Here is a 23,752-nt window from a genome sequence, read left to right on the forward strand (position 1 = left end):
GCCTCATTGATAGGTCCAGACTTGGAGGGCGGGCAGAGGCTGGGGAGGAGTATAGTGAAAAGGCAGAGCAGCCTGGGCACCTACACACTGAACGCCACCCCTGGGCACTTGCGAGTGCTAATTTGCATATGAATTAAACTTCGTTTTTCCTGCTGGCACAAGTCTAAAGAAAATAACAAAAGGTACCGTTACAATCCTGTATAGGTGTGCCACAGAGCCATGTAAGCACTGTATATGGCCATATGGAGGTGACAGACTTCCTTTAACATAAAAACCATGATATACTCCTATGGTACTATTTCTCCAGCATTCCTCTGGTACTCCTGCCGCTGTTTGCAAACAGCAATGGTGGTGTGCCTGATGTGGCATGAGACCCCTGCAGCCGATCACTGTCCTCAGCGGGCTACAGCCAAAGACAGTGAATGCATATAGCTAATGCTGACAACATAATAGTGCAGTACACCGATAGCGAGGGCCTGTTAATTACCACTAGGGTTGAGCGGATCGGGTTTGGATTGCTGTATCCGAACCCGATTCTTTTAAAAACTTCATTAGGGATATGGGCTCTGTCCTACTGTCAAAGGTATGGCCTCTCTGATCTTTCCTAAGTTTCAGCAAATATTATTCGCATAAATTACTGTATGAAAATGCTAAGCCGAACTAGGCTTTGTGTCGTATTAACAATGCAGAGTTCAGCTTTGTATTTTGATACAGTAATTTCTGCCAATAAACATGTGATAAGTCTCGAGATATTTGTTGAAACTCCGCAGAGGCCATACATTTAATAGTAGGATGGAGCATGTATTCTTAATGTCATTTTTAAAAGAACAGGCTTCGGATACAGCCATTCGAACCCAATTCGCTCAACCCTAATCGCCACCATAAAAAGGGCATATTGGCAGTCAATAAGGGGTCACAATTTTGCAGAACTTCTAGTAAAATAGTTGACCCTAAACATTAATTACTAACCTTTATTGTAGCAGCTTCAAAAATTGCAATGTGTCCATTGGCCGTACCAACCAGGAGAAAATATTTCTTCTGACTAAAATATATATGCAATTAAGAAATGTTACATAAATAGCTTAATGCGCTAAGCATTTATTTTATCAGACAACTCCTTTAATTTGAGAGAAAAAAAATTCTTCATAGAATCTCAGATGTTGTTTATAATGAAATGACTCATATTTCCCTAATAAGGTATTACAAATGTTATTAATATAATTATCCCTATGCATTTTATTTATTTACAAAAAGTTGAAATTACAGTTATACTATAAGCTGGCCATACACATTAGATTTATATTGTCTGAACCTGCCGAATTGAGGGGAATTCAGAGGAAAAGCAGGTCGATTTGAAAGGGCCCGAACTTTTTGTTCTCAAGGGAAATAAGCCGCCATCAGATGTGTCCACTTGTGGCTTTCTCCCCTCTGAGCCAAGCATGCTTGTGTATGGAGGGTCAACAGGGATAGCTGTTGGCGTGCCTTAGTATGTTCGCACGCAGCAGTTACGGGATTATCTTGTTTTTCACACTGTTGGTTTATTTTCTTGGAGGCTTATAGTTCTGTCCTTGCTGGCAATCAGCTCTTCATGTATCTAACTCTGACAAAGCTGATAATGATAGTGATTTTGTAAAACATACCTCTGCTGTATTTGACCAGAAAACAAGAAGCACGTAACAGAGTCAGGCATTTTCTGAAGGAAATGTTTTTTCTTTAGATCCTCTGCCTGTGCAGCCAGAATGTCCCCAGATTGGCTCCCTGCCAAGATCCAATGTTCCCTTTCTTCAGGTAATGTCACAAATGCAAGACAAAGGATTCTACTTTCACAAAAGTCCTGAAACATGGTGGAACAAGTGTAAATGTATCAAATATAAATGTTATAAAATCACAATGATCTATAAAAGAAATCTTAGAATCCACATTTCTTTACAGTTTTAGGCTTTAGTTCTGGTTTGATACACTGTTTTGCTTTCCATACGCGTTGGTCCGTCGTGCGCCGTGAAGGCTCCGCCGACCCCGATCTCAGCCGTCCGCCCTGCATCATGTCAGCAATTTTTAATATGAAATTACTGTATACTGTATTTGCCATACGGAAAAACGGAACGGAACAACGGAACGGAAACGGAACCACAACGGAAGCAAAAAACGGAACAACGGATCCGTGAAAAACGGAACGCAAAACACTGAATGCAACATACTGTAGTGTGAAAGAGGCCTTAGTCTTTAGTGCTGTGTTTGAGGTAGCACATGTATTAGGCTGCTTTCACACTAGCGTTCGTTGGTCCGCTCGTGAGCTCCGTTTGAAGGAGCTCACGAGCGGACCCGAATGCCTCCGTCCAGCCCTGATGCAGTCTGAATGGATGCCGATCCGCTCAGACTGCATCAGTCTGGCGGCGTTCAGCCTCCGCTCCGCTCGCCTCCGCACAGACAGGCGGACAGCTGAACGCTGCTTGCAGCGTTCGGGTGTCCGCCTGGCCGTGCGGATCCGTCCAGACTTACAATGTAAGTCAATGGGGACGGATCCGTTTGAAGATGCCACAAAATTGGCTCAATCTTCAAGCGGATCCGTCCCCCATTGACTTTACATTGAAAGACTGGACGGATCCGTCCGAGGCTATTTTCACACTTAGCTTTTTTTTGCCATTTTAATGCAGACGGATCCATACTGAACGGAGCCTCCGTCTGCATTAATATGATCGGATCCGTTCAGAACGGATCCGATCGAACGCTAGTGTGAAAGTAGCCTTAGGAAGAACAGACATTTTGGCATGTTCCTCAAAACATTCAGCTTAGGTTCTAACCTCAGTATACTAGCTCCCAGAGCAAACGGCTTGGAAAAACCATGTCCTTTTTCAAGACAGTAACAAGCCTCCCAGAGAACACCCTTTGCAGAATGGCAGAGATCCACAAACATAATTTCACATGCTGCAGATTTTAAATCTGCTCTGCATGTCAAGTTACATGCGGATTTCACTGCAGACACCTCCACGGATTTCACTGCACAGATTTTTTTAAATTTGACCTATTTCTCTGCTACTGTAAATGAGCTGGATTTTCGGCATGCAATTCCACTACAGAAAATGTGCAGTATTTATGCTACTTGTGGCTGTGCCCATATATTATCCTTTTTTTGAGAATGTATTGTGACATAGCAAGGGGTTTTGTTTGGGAAGGCAGGTATTTTCCTCCCAACATGGGCGGCTGGACTGATTTCCAGCGAGGTGAGATCAAATACTGGAGTTTAAGTGACAGTCCGGGTTGTGGCAGCACCTGGCTGTCCTTTAATAGGCAGCTGGGCGCAGCAGCTGAGTCTCTGTCTTGGGATCTGAAGCACGGTGCTGTGCTGGAAGGTTCAGAGCCGCATGAGGTCTGTATGCTGAGAAACAGGCCCCCTAACCCTGGGTTCACACCTGAGCGTTTTACAGCGCGTTCAAACGCGCTGTAAAACGCTCAAGACATGAAATCCAATGCTTCCCTATGGGAATGGTTCACACCTGGGCGTTTTACAGCGCGTACGAACGCGCTGTAAAACGCCCGACGCTCAAACAAGTACTTGAGCTTCTTTGGGGCGTTTTGACGCGCGTTTGTGGCCATAGGACACTGCAGTCAATGACACAAACGCGTGTCAAACGCGCGTTTACTATTACAAAAAACGCGCATAAGAACGCGCGTAAAACGCGCGTTTGCGCAACGCTCAGGTGTGAACCCAGGGTAAAGCCTGCTGTGTACTGCCGGGGATAAAACGGTTAGCAAAGTGACGTGTTTGTTCTATGGACTTTTCATTGTGTGAAGTAACACCAAGACAGTAATGAGTTGTTTTTCTTTTGCCTTTTGTGTGAATAAACACTGACATTTTGATTTACAAACTTGTTTTGCCTCTGTACTACGTCCGGTTACCCTGCCTACCAGAGAAAATCCTCACAGTATATATGCATATGGCTAAGACACAGTAAATGGGAACGACTTTAAAAATGTACAGGTGGTATCCAAAAAAACGGACTAAATTACCTCACAAGTATGTCCACCTTTTATTAAGTTTAAACAAGAAATCTGCCCTTTGTCACTACTGCCACTTCCAACCATAACAGTGGGCACTTTGAATCGTGGACTGGTGGCCACCATGCACTCGGCCGTTAGAGGGCTTGGTATTACAAGATTCCTCATCAAACAGAGGAGTTCTGCAGAGTTCAGGATCTCATAAACCTATAAAGAATCAAACAGAGCAGCCTTAATGGGGCATTTTAAAAATAACATTTTATAGCAAATAAAAAATATTTACTTTACATAAAAAAATTGGAAAACATTAATTTCTCACAATAGTGAATGGACAGTTTATAAATGTAAAGGGAATAAGTCATCAAAAAATGACCTATTGTTTAAACCACATTTTTGCGGTAAACATATTTTTGAAGAATTTTTTGGAAGGGTTTTTTATTTTTATTTTACATCTCATTACCTATATTTGAAAATGTATACAATCCTGTAAAGTTCCCACAGGCCGTAAGGCCTAATAGGTCATGGATTCCTGTTCTGTACAAGTTAATTTTCAGTAGCTATTATCATGATTCATTATCAGAATTACAATAACAAGTAACACTTATATATAGATAACACAGAATCTACAATTTACAATAGTTGATACCACGGCTTATCAGTTCCCTCCTGACCTCTGCACAGGTGCCTAGTCAATGGGGTCAGCTCATGTACATTGTGTCTATGGCACACGTCACTGTTCTCAAAAGACAGAAAGTCTTAACATATTTTATACCTAGTGGCCAGTGTGAAAATTGCAGAATTATATATATATATATATATTTATATATATATATATATATAATAATAATAATAATAATAATAATATATATAGTGACCTGAATTTTTTTTTTAAATACCAAAAAAATTTAAAAATATGTCTGACATAAAAAAGTGATTTAAACAATAATTCATTTTTTGGATAACCCATTCGCTTTAATTGTAGCAAGAGCAATAACAATGCATTAATAATATATAGGTTGTGTCACCAATGACAACAATACATTGGAAATAGTTTCCTATCCTTAGTAAATACCATTTATACAGTATACATTGCTACAGCCAGATTTAAACCTGTTTCATCTGATGGAAGCTACTGGCATAATCATAGGTCAATTATTCTGGACACCTATAGACACATTAGATAAGTCCTAAGAATAAACCCAGTACTATCCAATTATTGATTGTGGTCTGGAGCTCAAATTTAATAGGGACACAGTACTCTGTGAAGTGCTCAAACCCTTTCAGAACTAGTCAGAGATTTCCATCACTGAAAATCTTCTACAAAGTGGTTTCATAAAATAAAGAATTGTGCAGGCCGACCATCTGCTCCGTTCACTTTGGGGGGCTCCATTGGGTACATAGATCCTGTTCTCGTGATCGGTCTGGGTCCCAGTGGTAGGACCACCACAATCTAATAGTTAGTTATCCCCTATGCTGTTGACAGAAGATAACTTTATATAAATGGAATACCCCTTTAATGTTCAGAACTAGATTTCTTGCTTTCCTGTACATACAGATTGTGTGGATGTGCCATGTAGACCACCACATATGTAATATATATTGTACACTACATGGCCAAATGATTACAGCTATATGTGTTTGTTGGACAGCCAATTCCCAAACCATAGATTTTAATATAGAAATGGGCAGCATTTTGCAGCTATAAGAGCCTCCTCTGGAAAGGCTTACTATGAGATTTTGTAGTGTGTCTGCGGCAATTTGTGTCCATTCAACTAAAAGAGCATTAGTGAGATCAGACACTGATGTTGGACATGCAGAACTGGCTCACAATCAGGGTTCCAATTCACGGTGTTCGATGGAATTGAGGTCAGGGATCGGTGCATGCCACTAAAGTTCTTCCATGCTAAACTCATCGAACCAAGAGGACCCCTCTTTGTGCACTGGGGCACGCTCATGTTAGAACAGGATAGAAGCCTGCCCCAAACTGGTGACACAAAGTGGCAAGATTACAATAGTCTAAAATGGCTTTGTATGCTGCAGCGTGAATATTACTCTTCACATAAAATAAGGGGCTAAGCCAAAATCCTAAATAACAGCCTTAGACCATTATCCCTTCTATCATATTTTACAATATCCACAATGGCCCATATTTACTATTGTGGCTGCGATGAAATAAAAATATGGTGTAATGTGGCACATTTTAATTTAGACATAATTAAACTGAAAAGAATAACCCATCATCCCGTGCCTGCTGAGTGTGTAATGCTTAGTGGGAAAGCGCATAATTTAGTGGGAAAGAGAGTGTGATTAAAATACATTTAGTGTCAAAAAATTGTGGTACAAAATGCTGTCAAAGTAAAACAACTAAGAGACAGTGTAAAGTCAGCCAAATTTATCAGCCATCCTGAGCCTCTTTGATAAATTTGATGGATCTGTAGACCAAGTTTACACTGTCTACATTTTAGCCAGGATTAGTAATGGTCCCTTTACACAGGACGACGATCTAGAAGATTGTCGGAAAGAAAGCAATCCTTCCCGACAATCTGCTGATCGCTAGGGGAGGGGACCAATGCATTTACAAGCAGAGATCTCCTCCAGAGTATGGGGAAGAGCGAAGGCTAATCTCATCGCTCTTCCCCATACTGTCCCATTCTTTCCCACCAGCATATTGTCCACACAGCACGATCTGCCACTGGGAAACGATGATCTTTCTTGCTGCACAAAAAATGCAATAACCCGAAGAACAAACATTTTGCTTGTACATCGGGTAATCGGCGATGCATTTACACTGCCAGATCATTGCGAACGAGCATTACTAGTAAAATTACCATAGGCGGTTTTTAAACTAGTGTGGGCGGCTGTAGCCTAGAGCGTATACCATGTGACCGCAGCGGGGACGAGCGCTCCAGGCTAGAGCCGCCCACACTAGTTTAAAAATCATCTACAGTGTCCTTGGAGACGGAGACGAAATTCAGTTGACAAGATGAAGTGGGTGACTACAACAGATGATCTTTGGATGGAATTTATGCAGAGAAAAGAACGGAACAGGTAAATGAAGTAAGTTGTAACTATGCAGACTGTCTAACTGAAGGGGACAAAAAGTGCAGTTACTCTAAGTCTGCCCCTATGAGAGATGGCTGTATGACTGTTCCAATCTGGACACTGCCCAGATGACTATTCTATGGTAATTTTACATTTAGTGTGCAGCGTTTTGCAAACTAATTTCTGCAATTTGACTACAACAGATCTGGCAAACATTGAATGTTAGATACATTATCACATCAGGTAATAAGCCAATCACAAAATGAGTGGGGGACAAACAACTGTCATTATCAGCGTGCTATTCTGCATTCAGTTTGCATATTGCCAGCAATGCATCCCTGAGTACACAAGGATGTGCTGCCGATGTCAAAGATTTCACATGAAAGATGTGATTATCAGACAAGTGAGCTCATTTCTTTACACCTTTACATGGGGATACCATCATGGAAGAGGGTACGTATGAAGGCTTGTTCTTGAAAATAGGCCTGATCATCAGCCTGTGTAAAGGGCCCTTAGAATAAACTCCGGAACCAGTTAGTTATGCATCTAGCTTGGAGACAACTTATTGAGAAAATAATGGTTTAGTATGAAATAATAGAAGCACATTTTCTCATTAAGCAACTACCTAAATGGATTTTGAGAAATAAAAAAATAAAACAAGATCTTCATTTCTGGTCTTAGTGGTCTTCTTGGAAATACGTACCTTGGCAGATATGGGACGTTCTTGAGGATTTTCTTTTAAACACTTTTTAATCAACACCTCAACTTCTGGCCAGGCAACACAATTATACTCTTTAACTGGATCTAAAACAATAATTAAAAACATGAAACAAATAATAATATTTATAATGATTTATGGTCTTATGATGAACAGTCTTCAATTTCTCGGAACATGATTGAGGTGGCTCTGTGATTCAAATATGTCCTAGATAAGGGAAGCATACTATAATGCCAGGTCCGCCAAGCTATTATGCTCAATAGCACAAAACACATTAAGGAGATGTATGAAACAGTGTAAAAGACAAACAGTCTGTACTGCCCAACGTAACCAATCACAGCACAGTTTGTTGTGCTTTGATTGGATGCTATGAGCAACATAGACAGATTTTATTTTAGACAGTTTTCATAAATCTGCCCCAATATCAATATCAGATTGGCGAGGGTCTGTTTGAAGAGGCTGCTGCGGTCAAAGGAGCTCTGGTGAGCGGTGGCGATTCACAGTTTATCGAGCACAGTGCTGTACATTGCATAGCGGCTGTGCTTGGTATTGGGACTCAGCTGCACCAAGGCCAAGTGACCGATGTACAGCGATGTTGTTGGTCTAGGAAGAGGCCTAAGCGCTCACAGAGCGTCAAGGCCTCTTCGAACAGCTGACCTTCAGGGGTGTCAGGAGTCGGACCCCCATTCTGAAATTGGTGGCTTATCCTTGAGTACAGATCATCACTATCAAATTCCCAGATAACCCCTTTAATGATAGTTACAATGAGAATTCGCCATTAGTATACCTACCAGGCAATTTTCCGCTGATAGCTAATTCATCAAATTCATTTGGAAATTTCAATCCTTCAACCATCCTTGCTCCAGCTGTCAGAATATCATACAGCAATAATCCAAGTGAATAGACATCAGCCTGCTGGTTGTAAATAACATTTCCTCTGGCCACCTCTGGCGCCCTAAATCCTAAGACAATTCATAACAGAAAACCTCAAAATGGAAAACCAACAGGGATGTAAAAGATCTACTGTCATGAGACTAGATTAAAAAAGGGTCAACAAAATGACCATAATGGGTTGAACATGTGGAAAGAACATGGGCAGTGGTGTATCTATCATACAGGTGGACATAACATCTAGGAGGCCCATGGTAAAAAAAAAAAAAAAAAAAAAAAAGGGCTGCTTACATGACTTCATAAATGCATGGATTTAAAGGGGTTATCAAGGACTATAAAAAAATGATCATCCTATCTTTGGGATTGGTGGGGGTCCAACTCCCAGCACCCCCGCTGCTCATCTGTTTCAAAGGTGCCAAAGAGCTTCGGTAAGCACTGTGCCCCTTGATTGTTTACCAGGCACCACCCCATATTTTTCACTCACTTTTCACTACAGCAGAATTAATATTGGTGAGGCTGCTTTTACTCACTATGGCAGGTGCTTTCCCCAGTCAACCCTACTTTTTTGTCCATGGGGCCCATTTTGCTACGAGGCACTATGCTTTCCTTACATGGTACAGCTGGCTGTGCACTGTGCTTGGCATCCAGTTGGAGGCATTTTGTAATCTGCTGTCTGCCACTAATCAGCAAGGTCAGGATTGTTCACAGTAGCTTATCACATTACAGTGATGCTGTAACTTGCAGATCCCTATCCAACAACCAATTCATTTGGAAATTTAACATGCAACAGTCCTGTCTTGTATGGGCGAAAGGGTTCGGTTTATAGAAAGCACCAAGTCAGTTACAGGACAGAATAATATACTGTATAGACAGTCCATTGAAGCATCTCTTGTATGGGCTGCCTACTTTTGCAACTCGCAGACACGAGATACTGGATCATTGTACGGAACAAGTCTAATATTTTTACCTCATTTATTTGATTTGGTTTGCTTTATCTACTTTTAAGAAAATCTGATTTTGTTAAGTTGTCTGAAGGAATCACAAACTTAACCACCACTGTACATAATAGCAGCAATCTATATTAGTGAGGGATCATGATATTAAAAAACACAACTGCACTGTAAATGGGTAGTGGGCCTACATAATTAAAGAGCTTCTGTCAGCCCACTAAACTTTTTTTTTTTTTTTGGTTAATAATAATCCCTACACTGCGAGCTCCCTATACATAAGCTAAATATTGATTTTGGTTCTGTAGATTTTGTTTAAAAGCAAGTTTTATAATATGTAAATTACCTTGCTACCAGCAAGTAGGGCGGCTACTTGCTGGCAGCAGCCGCATCCTCCGCTGCTAATGACGCCCCCTCCGCTGTGTGATTGACAGGGCCAGGGAACGGGATCGTTCTCTGCTGGCCCTGTTTGAATTCAAAATATCGCGCCTGCGCCGTACCTGTCTTTAATCGGCGCAGGCGCACTGAGAGGCGGCCGCTCTCTCGGCCGCTCCATCCTCAATGCGCCTGGTGTAGATGGGACGTCATCGGCGCAGGCGCATTGAGGATGGAGCGGCCGCGCCGATTAAAGACAGGTACGGCGCAGGCGCGATATTTTGAATTCAAACAAGGCCAGCAGAGAACGATCCCGTTCCCTGGCCCTTTTAATCACACAGCAGAGGGGGCGTCATTAGCAGCGGAGGATGCGGCTGCTACCAGCAAGTAGCCGCCCTACTTGCTGGTAGCAAGGTAATTTACATATTATAAAACTTGCTTTTTAACAAAATCTACAGAACCAAAATCAATATTTAGCTTATGTATAGGGAGCTCGCAGTGTAGGGATTATTATTAACCCAAAAAAACAAAAAATAAAATAAAAAAAATTTAAGATTACACTTACCGGTAATCACTTTTCCATAAGCCCATGACAGCACCCTTGAGAGACCGCCTCCATCCAGGACAGGAAACAGGAACTTTCGTGGAGAGCTCATAAGGAGGAGCATGGCCCCGAGACCACCAGTTAATCGCAAGAACTTGTCCTAGACCACACTCTTCTCTTTTTTTTTTTTTTTTTTTTGTATATGTATATATATATATTTTTTTATTTTTTTTTATATATCTTTTTTTTTTTTTGTATATGTATATATATCTTTTTTTTTTTTTATTTCTTTTTTTTATATGTATATCAGGGTGGGAATAAACCCGGGTGCTGTCATGGGCTTATGGAAAAGTGATTACCGGTAAGTGTAATCTTAAATTTCCCTTTCGCCCATGACAGCACCCTTGAGAGACGACTAGAATAGAAATCCCTTTATTTCTTAGGGTGGGACTACCGCCTGGAGGACTTTCCTACCGAAGGCTAGCTGTTCTCTATTGCCTAGGTCCAATCTGTAGTGACGGAAGAAGGTGCCAGGCGACTGCCATGTGGCTGCTCTACAAATTTGTTCTAAGGTAGCGTCAGCCCTTTCTGCCCAAGTGGTGGAGACTGATCTTGTAGAATGAGCACCAAAGCCCCCCGGGGGAGCCTTTCCAGCTGAAGAATAGGCCAAATTAATGGCTCTCACGATCCATCTGGAAAGGGTTTTAGAAGAGGCTGGGAGGCCCTTATTTTTCCCACTAAACTGAATGAAGAGTTTTGAGGTTTTCCTCCACTGACTAGTAACCTCCAGATAATGAGATAGGCATCTTTTTACATCTAAACAGTGCAGTTTTTCCTCTTTTTCATTTCTCGGATCTTGGCACAGGGAAGGAAGGATAATGTCCTGCGTTCTATGAAACATAGAAACCACTTTCGGTAAGAAGGAAGGGTCTGGTTTAATGAGAACCCTATCATCTAAGATGTTAGTGTAAGGAGGCGAGGTAGAGAAGGCTGAAATCTCACCAACCCTCCTTGCTGAGGTAATTGCCACAAGAAACGCTGTTTTGAAAGACAAGATCTTTATAGGTAACTGTTTAAGTGGCTCAAAGGGAGGTTCTGTGAGGCTAGTGAGGACCAAGTTGAGGTCCCAGGGGGGAATTGAAGGTCCAGGTATAGGCCTAAGCCTGCTAATGGCTTTAAAGAATCTTCGGACCCACGGGTGGCTAGCGATGGGAGAATCAAAGAACGCACTCAAAGCGGATACCTGTACTTTAAGAGTACTTGGCCTCAAATTTTTTTCATGTCCAGCTTGCAAAAAATCTAAAATCCTACACATAGGTGGGGGATTTAAAGGATTCACTGGATCCTTGGCAAACTTCTGGAAGGTGTTCCAAATCCTGAGATAAATAGAGGAGGTGACATCCTTTCTGCAGGATAGCAAAGTGGAAACTACATTCTTGGAGAGTCCTCTACTTTCTAGGATTTCCCCCTCAAGAGCCATGCTGTTAGGTGTAACTGCTTCACACTCGGATGATTGACTGGTCCTTGGGATAGAAGATCTTGCCACTCCGGGAGAATCCAAGGGTCCGTCAAGGATAGCTTCCTCAACCAGGTGAACCAGGTTCTTCTGGGCCAGAAAGGAGCAATTAAGATCACTGTTGTTCTTTCTTGTCTCAGCTTCTGTAAGAATCTTGGAAGAAGTCTTAATGGAGGAAAGGCGTAGAGGAGCTGGTTCGGCCAGGGAAGGGAGAAGGCATCTATCCCTGTTGGTGAATCTCTCGCGCTGAGGGAAAAGAAACAATGACACTTTCTGTTTTCTCTGGTGGCAAACAAATCCAGATGAGGACGACCCCAAAGTCGAATTATTTGATCGAACACCATTTGGTTCAGACACCATTCCCCCTGGTCTAGTGTATTTCGACTTAAGAAATCTGCCACCTTGTTTTCTGTACCTTTTAGATGTATTGCCATAAGGGACGGCACAGAAGGAATTATAAGGGAAAAGATATCCGTTGTTAACTGCATAAGATTTTCTGATCTGGTTCCTCCTTGTTTGTTCAGATAGGAGACCACTGTGGCGTTGTCTGAAAAAACTTTTATAGATTTTCCCTGTAGTAAAGGAAGAAACTCTTTTAAGGCGAAAAAGACCGCCCTCAGTTCCCTCATGTTTTGGGAGTCTAGACTCTGCTCTCTTTCCCAAACACCTTGTCTTAAGTACCCTTGGCAACAGGCCCCCCAACCGGAAGGACTTGCGTCGGTGGTAAGGGTAACAAAGTCTTGTTGGAACCAAGGGAGCCCCTGGGACAGGTTTACGGGGTTCAGTCACCAGTGAAGGGACTGGATCACTTGGGGGGTGAGTGTGAAAGGTGTATCTAATGGGCGGAGGGAGCCCTGCCACTCCTTCAGAATTTGCCACTGTAGGGGTCTGGAGTGAAGATGGTTCCAACTGACCGCTGGTATAGTGGAGGTCATTCTGCCCAAGACCGCCATTGCTTGTCTGATAGTAGGGTTCTCTGCCGATATCAGGGACTGAACCTGTTGTATTAATCTCTGAATCTTGTCCTGGGGTAGAATACAGAGTAGTTTCTTTGAGTCCAGTATCATCCCTAAAAAGATACAAACTTGGGAAGGTATTAAATGGGATTTTTCTCCGTTTATTTGCCAGCCGAGGTCTTCTAGGATCTGCACTACTTTTTTGAGGTGTGCTTCTAGAATGGATTTTGACTCTGCTACCACCAGGAGATCGTCTAGGTAAGGAATTAGTAAAATGTCTTTTTCCCTTACATGAGCCATGACTTCTGCCATGACTTTCGTGAAAAGTCTGGGAGCTTGAGAAATCCCAAAGGGAAGGGCTGTGTATTGTAAGTGCTGGATGTGACCTCCTATAGAAACCGCGACTCTGAGGAATTTTTGACAGTCTAGCCGAATGGGAATGTGGTAGTACGCATCTCTTACGTCTATCGTAGCCATGAAGCAGCCCCTGAATAGATGTTTTATGACTGATTGGATCGACTCCATTCTGAATTTTTTGTAAGAGAGGAATTGATTTAAATCCTTTAGATTTATAATAGTTCTGAATGTTCCATCCGGTTTGGGGACCAGAAAAAGGGAGGAGTAAAAACCCTCGCCCTTCTCTGCCTCCGGCACAGGAATTAGAACATTTTTCCGAAGTAGGGATGCAATCTCTTGTTGTAAGGCTAGATTTTTCCCCGGGTTTCCTAGAAAATTCGTGATTTTGAATCTGTCCGGTGGGCGGGAGACAAACTCTAGACAAAACCCTTCCTTTATAACGCCTAAAATCCAGGGACTTGAGGAGATTTTTTCCCAGGCGTAGAGGAAGAGAGAAAGTCTGCCCCCCACGGGAGAGAAACCGTCATTGCTGTGATGGTTTAGAGGTTGAGGAGGATTGGGAACTGAAGAGAAACCCCTTGCTTTTCCTATTCTTGTTGTCAGCTCTGAAGTCTTTCCTCTGCCCCCTAAAAAAATCCTTCTTGTTTTTGCGAAAAAACCGTTGTTTTTTCGGGGGTCTGGAGACAGGGAATCCTTTTTTATTGTCCGAGGCTTTATCCAAAAGGTCGTCTAAGACGGATCCAAAAAGATAATCGCCCTGACAAGGAATTGCACAAAGCTTATTTTTAGATCCCGTGTCTCCCGACCAACCTTTTAGCCAAATAGCTCGTCTGGCTGAATTTGAAAGAGCAGCTGACCTAGCATTTAATTTTAAAGCATCTGCTGATGCATCAGAAATAAAGTCTACTGCTTTAAGTAGAGTGGGGAAAACGGCTAACAATTGATCTCTCGGGGTCTTGTTCTGAATGTGAGATTCCAATTCTTCTAGCCATAATTTCAGAGACCTAGCAGTGGATGTGGCGGCAATATTTGGTTTGAATGCTTGGGCTGAGGTCTCCCAAACTTTTTTTAGGTAAACCTCTGCTCGCTTATCCATAGGGTCTTTAAGAGAACCCAAGTCCTCAAATGGAAGGGCCGATTTTTTTGAAATTTTTGCAACAGGTGCATCCAATTTAGGAGGTCTGTCCCAGTTTACTGAGTCTGCCTCGTCAAAGGGATATTTCCTTTTTACATTTTTTGGCACAAAAATTTTTTTATCGGGTCTTTTCCATTCCTTCTGTATTAAAAACTTTATATTCTCGTTAACGGGAAATACTCTAGATTTTTTCTGCCCGAGATCACCAAACATGATATCCTGAACGGATCTTGGGTCTTTGGGTTCGTCTACTTTCATAGTCGCACGAACTGCTTTTAGTAAAGCTTCCGTATCATCGGGGGAAAAAAGTGGCCTGCCCGTGGATTCTTCATCCTGGGACGAGTCTGGGCTATCTAGGATTTCTCCCGTATCACTATCCTCTAAGGGATCTGAGTCAGATCTATTAGCCGTGCTTGATCTGGTTCCCAGGGAGGTAGAGGCTACAGCGGGAAAGCTCTTTTTGAAATCTTTCAGGGAATCCGAGACCTCCGTCTTTACCATCTCCCTAATACTCTGTAGAAGGGATGGGGACTACTCCTCCACTAGTTTCTCAATACAACTTTGACATAGCTTTTTCAACCAAGAGGGGGCCAGTTTCTTTTTACAGACGGCACACTCCTTCCCTCTGGTCTTTGAAATTGCCTTTCTAGGGCCCTCTTTTGTAGTCTAAATGCAGGAAGAAACAAGAGGGAAAGGAGATTTAGCCTAAAAAATGAAATAAATGGTGGGGAATGATCCCCCTTACCCCACCAGGAGTACCGGTCTGATCTCATGACCCTCCTGTTGATCGGCGCGTTGGGCACTCTCCTCCTCCATACTGCTGTGGGATAGAGAGTGACTCCCCGGATCCAAAGGAAATCTGGCTTCCTGTAAGGCTGGCTGGCTGGCTGGCTGCTGCTGACCGTGCGCCTGTGGGTCCAATCTCCTCGGTCGGGTCCTGCTGGAAACCCTCTGCGGCCTAAGTAGGAGAAGGCACTTCCTACTTCCGGAACGCACGCTACGTGCGTTCCAAAAACCGGAAGTCTCTACCGAGACCCGGATCTCGCTGGGATCGCGAGATTTTGGTTCCCCCTGCGCGCGGCAAGAAGAAGGCCCCGGCCCGCCTGAGCACTGTCAGGAAGGACCGGCGTGCCGAACGCACCTCTCGGTGAGCCCGGGACTGCAGAGTATCGCCAGCGCAGCGTAAGCCAGACCCCAGCAGCAGACACCAGACTCCGGCCGGCGGCTCCTAGAGGAGACTTATGCCGGAACAGGTAACCCCACTTTAGGAAAATTCCTCCGGGGCCCTGCAGCCTAGCTTTTCTCTCCTCTTCTCCACGAACCGTCCTCTGTCTAGGACAGGAAACAGGAACTGGTGGTCTCGGGGCCATGCTCCTCCTTATGAGCTCTCCACGAAAGTTCCTGTTTCCTGTCCTGGATGGAGGCGGTCTCTCAAGGGTGCTGTCATGGGCGAAAGGGAAAAACGGTTTAGTGGGCTGACAGAAGCCCTTTAAAGCCTGTAATGTAGATCAAATAAAAAGAACCGATTATATACACTTGTCATGAAAAGAAAATTAATTGGTAATCCAATTTCTTGACACCATTCTAAACGAAGAGTTGCCTAAAATACACAATTTGGAATTATAGTTTCAAGCTTCCCTATTTCAAATGCGCATGAAAGCCGCGAATCACAGGGCTATGCATTTCGTTTGTAACAAATACTCAATATTCAGTTAATAAAAACATTTTAGTAATCTTCCACATAGTAAAGTTGTTTTCTACAGCTGTTATCTATTTTACCTGGGGTACCTTCTGAAGTTTTGATCCCCATTCTGCAACAATATTGCGCAATGCCGTAGTCAGCAATCTTGGCAACGACTGCAGAGTTTGGATATAAAGTAAACAGGAGAACATTGTGGGGTTTTAAATCCCGATAAATGATCATCGATGAATGAAGGTAACTATGACAAAACAAGATTGAGCAGAGTGTTCAGCAGACCAAGAAAATCATTGTACAAATGGAAACAAAATACAGATCGTAGACATAGAAATAAAATGTCGGGCAATACTACATAAGACATAAACCACATATATTATGCAAAATTACGATATACATCTCCGCAAGCCAAAATAAATATAGTTTAATACACCTATTACACATTACTTCAGGGCTCTTTGCACGGGACCGAGAATCCTCCAGATAATTGCAACAAGTGTTCATAGGAACGCTTATTAGCGATTATCTGGTGGTGTAAAGGTGCTGCCGATTACCTGATTACCTTGAATAGTTTGTGTAGTGATCTTAATCATCATCTGCCAGAAGCTGATCGTGCCCTCTAAACACGCTCTGCTGCCGACAAACAACGAGTCTTTACGGGGAAGAGTGATGGCATTAGAGATCGCTCCTCCCCATACTGTGGAGGAGATCATGCAGCAGTCTCCTCCACTGACAAGCAGGCACTTTCCGGGAAAGAAGGCTTCCTTCCTGACAATCGCCTGCTGAATTGTCTCATCTAAAAGGACCTTTCCTCTATGTGTCTTCTCCTAATAGTAATATTTGAAAACACTTGGATGGAGTTACAGTAGTAAATAAAACTCCAGTTGCCATTGATATTACATTTAATGGTTAAATATTTTTTTTTGTTATATCTATCCAATACAATAAAACAAAGATGTATATAACACATGAACCTGACCATGAGAAACAAAAATAGATGTACAGATAATTTAGGGAGAAGAAACCATCAGAAAATTAGGACATTCTGCATTTTGAGTTGTGTTAAGGGGAACCTGTCATCTATACAATGCCACCCTCACTGAGCATTTCTAAATGTTACTTGTGTTACCCTAAACATATAAATTACACTTTTAATTTCATTTGCAGACGAATTCAATAAGTATTATGCATTTTTGTACTTCCTGCCTTTTATGCAAATTAACATGAAAGAGTCAGATCTTCTTTGTGTGACCAGAGAAGAGTCATATTTTCAAGCTCTGACTCATCTCATGTTAATTTGCATATGTATCAAATTGGTTTTTTTTACACAATAAAAGCACACAGAGCTATGGGGACTGGATATTGCGGATGTGCTAGCGGCCATCTAGCAACCCATGTCCTCAGCTCTATACCCAAAATCCCGGTGACAGGTTCCCTTTAAATGCTTATAGAAATGTTTGATATCTGGTTACAGTAAATGTGTACTGTATGTGGTGAATGTTAGTCTACATTCACACAGCAAAGAAAAAATAAACGGCCATTAAAAATAGTCAGTTTTTCATGGCCATATTTTAATAATTTGTGCATCCATTTTCTGGCGTCTGTCCATTTTTAATGGCGTTTAAAACGGCCATTAAAAATGTATGACTTTCATTGGGTTTTTAAGTTAAAACCCCAACCCCTGCAGTGCCCTCAGCACTCTTTATGCCCCCCTGTAGTTATAATGGCCCCCCAAGTTGTGCCCCCATACACATATTATATATAATATATTATAATATATTCACCCCCCAGTTGGGCCCCCATATATAATGATCTCACCTTTCCCCCATCCCCGCTAGTGCCAACGCGCAGGGGCACTCATCCACGAACCCTCACTGCATTCAGTGAATATCTAGGGTTTGAGGAGTGAGTATCCTCGCATGTTCAAGAGGAGGAGTTTTTAGTTTTTTAACCATTTGTAGCTATTTTCAATAGCTATTAGAGGAGTGCACTCCGACTTTATGCTCCAATTGTTTTAAATGGAGTCCGTCTGGTCAGGATAACGGCCAGAAATAGGACATGTCCTGCTTGATGGCTGCTAGTCACTGGTCCTTAGAAAGGTGGCCATGTGAATCATCTCTGAAAACCACCGTGTAACAGCTGTTACAAAAATATAGTTACTTGTCCAGGAAGAGATAGAAACATGATTGATCACAAGTGATAATAGATGCCAACACTTGCTAAACACAGAATGTGATAAAGTACCTGTCACTCCACATATCTGTTTTTGTAGATTTTTACATTTACTAAGAAATAACTATTCTGGAACCTTTTCTTATAAATTTGCACTCTGCCTTTCTCTATAACTCTTCCTTAAAATTATTTAATACATTGACAACTGGGCATTACTATTCCAATTGTCAAAATGGCGGCATGTATTGCTCAGTGTCAAAGTGTGTAGTCACATACCCATAACCTAGTTGTCAATTTAGTGATACATTTCCAGTAGGAATAAAAGAGGAACAGCATCGTTCTTAGAAAAGATGACCCAGCATCATTACTTGACGAAGAGTAAAAGAAGAACACAACCAATACTATATTGTGAGAGTTATGCGGGTAAAGCCTCATGTAAGCAGAGCGAGAACAGGATTTAAAATAATATATCACGTGAATTATAATTAGCCCTTTTACCTCAGCCCATCAGCAACATGAAGAGCTATTCTGTGCTGAAGAGTTCGGGTCAGGCCGCTACTGTCTTGCTGAAGCAGATGATCAAGAGAACTCTTTGAAGCAAGTTCCATCACTAGCATTCTAGGTCGAACACCAGCGGCAAGTAAGCACACTAGGCTTGGATGATGGAGATGACTAAGTACTGTCAGTTCCTGGAGAGTGGTGAATAAGAGCAAAATAACACTATTTGAGTACAGGATTGCTAACAAGAATGTGCACTGCATTCACTACTTCTTTCCATACGCTGGAAAAATTCTTTATGGACCCCTCACCATTAAACACCCCTCAGACCAGTACCTGCATAAAAAGCCAGTACAAAAAAAAAAGCATGTTTTCTCCAATTTAAGTAAAACGTCAAAGCACCTACATGATGTGGCACTAAAAATTAAAAGCCACGTGTTAATGAGTATGCATGCATTCGGGGAGCAACAGAGAGTGCTATGCAGGTTAGTTTAAGCAGGACCTGTCACCATGAAATGCAGTGTAATCTACAGGCAGCATGTTATAGAGCAGGAGGAGCTGAGCAGATTGATAGTTTTATGGGAAAAGATTCAGTAAAACTTGTAATTTATAAATTAACGGCTAGTTTCACACTAGTGGTGGTCACAGATCCGGAAGCTTGTTCCGCTGAGAACAGCCTGCCAGAACCGGCATTGCCAGACGATGCCTGAATGCCTGTTGGCCCTATTAACTATAATGGAGTCTGGCGGAGAATCATCAGCAACCCAGAAAATATCGTCCAAATACCACTCTGCGCAGTGGTTTTTGTCCAGCCGATTCCCGACTCAATGCAGAAACAGCCTGCTGGAAGGCTCTACCGGTAGTGTAAATCTAGCCTAAATCCGTACTTTCACTTAAGACCACTCATGTGAACAGCTCTCAGTATACAGGGGAGGTGGTACGAGTGTATAAGTGTATACATAGATAGTTGTCAGTAACTGATAACACCTCCCCGTGTACTGAATGCTGTTCACAGGGGTGGTCTTAAGTTAGAAAAAGTAGAGATAACTAGATTTTTGTACTTACCGTAAAATCTGTTTCTCTTCCATTTATTGGGGGACACAGGCTTGACCATGGGTATAGCTGTTGCCGCTAGGAGGCGGACACTAAGCACACAAAGTGTAAGTTCCTTCTTCTTCAGCTATACCCTTCTACAGGGACTAAGCTAAGTCAGTTAGTGCAAAAGCAGTAGGAGAAGACAAAAAGAAAAATCACACTATGTACAAACCCAGAACAAGAGAATGGGTGGCAGCTGTGTCCCCCAATGAATGGAAGAGAAACAGATTTTACGGTAAGTACACAAATCTAGTTTTCTCATCCGTCTCATTGGGGGACACAGGCTTGACCATGGGACGTTACAGAGCAGTCCCCAAGGGTGGGCATAACAAGCAACTCTATGCCCCAGAGAGGCGTCAGCATAAGAAAAAGTGTGCACTCTGAAAAAGTATGCCAAGATGACCAGGTCACCGCTTTGCACACCTGAGGGGCTGAAGCCCTGTGATGCACCGCCCAAGAGGGCCCCCCTGCCCGAGCCGAATGAGCAGTCACCTGGAAGGGCGGGCCCGGTCCTTAACGCAGTACGCTTCCACAATAGCCAAACGAATCCTTCGGGAAATGGAAGTCTTGGACGCTGCCAGCCCTCGTCTCGGCCCTTCTGGAATCACGAACAGGCAATCCGACCGCCTGAAAGATGCCTTCTGGGACAGATAGACCCGAATGGCTTGTACCAAATCCAGGGTTTGGAGCGACTGCTCCCGAGGATGAGACGGGCCCAGACAAAATGAAGGAAGAATAATCTTCTCATTTAGAAGGAATTCCGACACCACCTTCGAGAGGAAGGACTGCACAGGCCGAAGGACCACCTCATCCTGATGGAGGATAAAGAGAGGCGACCGACATTACAGAGCCGCGAGTTCAGACATCCTACGGATAGAAGTAATTGCAAAAAAGCCACCTTATAAGACAGGAAGCACTGCGACACCTGCTGCAAAGGCTCAAACGATGAAGACTGGAGAGCGTTGAGCACTAGATTCAGATCCTAAGGATCCAAAGGAGGACAGAAACAGGGCGCAGCATGCATCTGAGACGTGAGCCAGCCAAACATGCCGAAACAAATTAAGTCGGACGTCCACCCAAACGGAGGGCGCCGGGAGCCGCCCCGTCATGCAGCAGAGTTCTCAGGGTTAAAAGACTTGGAGCCCTGTTGACGGGAACGCCAGGAAGGGCGCGGCTTGAAGGAAGGTTTGCGCTTCTGATCCCTGGCCGACTTGTTGGATGGCCTCTTGGGGCTTGACCTATTAGACGGCCCCTGCTCTGTGGTAAATGGGTGCCCTAACCACCTGTAGCGTCCGAAATGATCTCATCCAGGTGCTTACCAAAAAGTCTTCTGCCTGTAAAGGGGAGGGCTGTCAGGGTCCGCTTTGAAGCATTATCTGCCGCCCAGCAAAAGAGCCATAGGGTACAGAGAATAGCCACCAACAGGGCTGACGTGCGCGCCATCAGCCTGGCCGCGTCCAAAGATTCTTCACAAATATAAGCACTGGCATGTGAGAGCTGCAGGACCACAAGTTCCCCCGAGGGGATTCCAGAGTAGAGACCCTGATGTAAATTATTTGCCCACTCCCCCATAGCCTTGCTCACCCATGTAGAGGCAAATACCCACTGCTTCAAAGGCAGATTTTGCAAACGCTTCCAGTTTCTTATCTCTGATATCAGAGAAAGAAGCCCCATCCGCCACTGGCAAGGTAGCATGTTTAGCCAAGCGGGAAACTGGCAGGTCCACTAAAGGTGGAGACGACCATTTCTTAGTCAAATCCTCTGGAAAAGGATAAAGGACGTTCAAGCGCTTTGGCAAGGTAAAACGTCTATCAGGGAAATTCCACTCCTTGGAGAGAGAGGAATCACGCTCCTGGTGGTTGGGGAAACACTTGTGAGAGCAATAGGACCTTCTAAAGGAAAAACCCGAGCTGGCAGACGACGGTGCGGGATCCTCAACCTGCAACGTCGTAATTAGATTGTCCAACATGGAGGACAGTTTGGACGAGTGACCCTTCGGCGAGACAACATCCTCATCTGACACTCTCTACTCAGAACATGCCTCTTCCACTGAGGGCACGTCAGGGTCAGACTCTCTAGTAGGAGGAGGAGAGGCAGAGGAAACGGGAGACACAGACATCCTTTTGGGGGAGGATGTTCCGGCCCGTTTTGTGGGCCGGCCACGAAGGGCACGCGCCCCATGATCCCCAGAGACGGACCGGTTAGAGGACCGCCTTGCCGAAAAAAGCCCCAATATTTCCACAATGGCCCTGTTGGTATTGGACATCCTGTACCACCCTAGACAGGGAACGCGCCCATTCCGGTTCTTCCGTAGGCTGGGCAGCGGGAAGCAACGGGTCCGGTGCCGAGCCACTTGATGGCAGCGCAGCACACGGAAAGCAGTGGGAGTCTGACTGAGATGCTGGAAAGGTTTTGCGTCACACGCATAATGGAGCACATCACTGACCGTCTGCTTCTGGGCCTGAGTTCGGACATAATGACCAAAGGAGGAGGAGATAGGAGGGGGGTAGTTTAAACCCTGGAGGAAGGGACAAACACCCTTACCTAGCCTGTGTCCCTCCAAACCGCATGTCCAGAGGAGCCTGTGAGCGTCCCGCCGCAGGTGCCTTAAAAAGTCCAGAAGTGCACCCCATGCAGCCTCAGCACAGCTGCCGTGTGGGAGCAGAGAGAAGCCCATGCCCCGCACACAAACCGACTCTGGCCCTTAGCGCTGGCCCTACCAGTCCTTGCAACGCCCCCCGCCCACCGGAACACGACACCGCCGCATCCCCGGCCGCACTAAGACGCCGGCCGGGGAAAAATAAGCCACGGGGAGGAGGGCCCTGCAGTAACAGGCCACACAGAAGCCGGGGCCGAAATTAACAATGGCACCGGCACGTACCAACATGGCAATTTCTTTAACAGATGAGCCATGGTGTGCGGCTGCAGGGCAGCAGCGGCATGATGCGCCACTGAGCCCTGCATGTTCGCTCCTTGGAAAACGGATGCCCCCATGCTCCCCAACTGGGGGAGAGAACCAGGAGAGATTAAAGCTATGAGCAATGCTAGTCCTATGCCTAGCAGACAGCTGCTTACCTGCAAACACCCCCCTCCAGAAGACCTCCTGGAGGGGCCCAGCCTCATGGAGACCAGGTAACTTAGGGAGGGGAAAGTACTGGAAGCGGGAGCACTTTGGAGCCAATTCAAATTTTTTATATACTCACCTGTCCAGCATCTTTTGCCCCCCTGGCTCCAGCCTGGTCACCACCTTCGGTGTGCAGCCCCTTGGTGAGGGACACTACACCGGAACAGAGGGGACTTGCGGCGTGGATGGCTGTGGTGACCCGAACGCTGGCGGGATACAGAGGTTTTTACCGGAACCTCTGGTCCTCCTTTTCTTCTGGAGCACGGGAAGGAGCAGGGGGTTTGGGTGACCCCCTGGTCTCCTGTCTCCTGGGTGGGAGTAAAGGTAGTTTTACGGACTGCCTGAAACTCCCGCTAGAAAAAAAGGAGAAAGAAAAAAACAAAAACCAGCAGACCTGCAACGCAGGTAGGTCTGCCTCCTACAGACACTAAGCTAAAACTGATTTAGCTTAGTCCCTGTAGAAGGGTATAGCTGAACAAGGAGGAGCTTACACTTTGTGTTCTTAGTGTCCGCCTCCTAGCGGCAACAACCATACCCATGGTCAAGCCTGTGTGCCCCAATGGGAAATACATGTAGAAATTGCAAGTTTTAATGAATATTACACCACAAAACTATATATCAATCTGCTCATTTCCTCCAGCCTTATAACATGCTTCCTCCAGATTACACTGCATTTTGTGTTGACATGTC

At 44.1% G+C, this 23,752-nt stretch overlaps 2 protein-coding genes across 4 annotated transcripts in view; both read right to left on the reverse strand.

Annotated features, from left to right (window-relative positions):
* Positions 1 to 23,752, reverse strand: part of LRRK2 (leucine rich repeat kinase 2) — a 137,288-nt gene that overhangs the window by 12,519 nt on the left and 101,017 nt on the right. For 2 of the 3 annotated variants that reach the window (XM_044280209.1, XM_044280208.1), the window contains 7 exons: positions 18,844 to 19,034; positions 16,257 to 16,417; positions 8,548 to 8,718; positions 7,742 to 7,842; positions 4,009 to 4,203; positions 1,641 to 1,834; positions 970 to 1,042 (listed from right to left, as the gene is read on the reverse strand). In XM_044280209.1, coding sequence (XP_044136144.1) covers positions 970 to 1,042; positions 1,641 to 1,834; positions 4,009 to 4,203; positions 7,742 to 7,842; positions 8,548 to 8,718; positions 16,257 to 16,417; positions 18,844 to 19,034 — 1,086 coding nt within the window. The remainder of the gene's footprint in view (positions 1 to 969; positions 1,043 to 1,640; positions 1,835 to 4,008; positions 4,204 to 7,741; positions 7,843 to 8,547; positions 8,719 to 16,256; positions 16,418 to 18,843; positions 19,035 to 23,752) is intronic. The other variant, XM_044280210.1, reaches the window with a different exon arrangement.
* On the reverse strand, positions 12,945 to 15,270 carry LOC122927892 (lamina-associated polypeptide 2, isoforms alpha/zeta-like). Its single transcript, XM_044280211.1, has 2 exons — positions 15,237 to 15,270; positions 12,945 to 15,143 (listed from the first exon to the last, which is right to left on the reverse strand). Exon 2 carries the CDS (start codon positions 14,976 to 14,978, stop codon positions 13,866 to 13,868), a length of 1,113 nt encoding a protein of 370 aa, XP_044136146.1. The 5' UTR covers positions 14,979 to 15,143; positions 15,237 to 15,270; the 3' UTR covers positions 12,945 to 13,865.

The sequence above is a fragment of the Bufo gargarizans genome, chromosome 2 (genome assembly GCF_014858855.1).
Source record: "Bufo gargarizans isolate SCDJY-AF-19 chromosome 2, ASM1485885v1, whole genome shotgun sequence".
Lineage (NCBI taxonomy): Eukaryota > Metazoa > Chordata > Amphibia > Anura > Bufonidae > Bufo > Bufo gargarizans.

Bases quoted from the DNA above. Each gene is read 5' to 3' on its own strand.
- LOC122927892 (XM_044280211.1), bottom strand. From the start codon at position 14,978: ATGGTAAAGACGGAGGTCTCGGATTCCCTGAAAGATTTCAAAAAGAGC.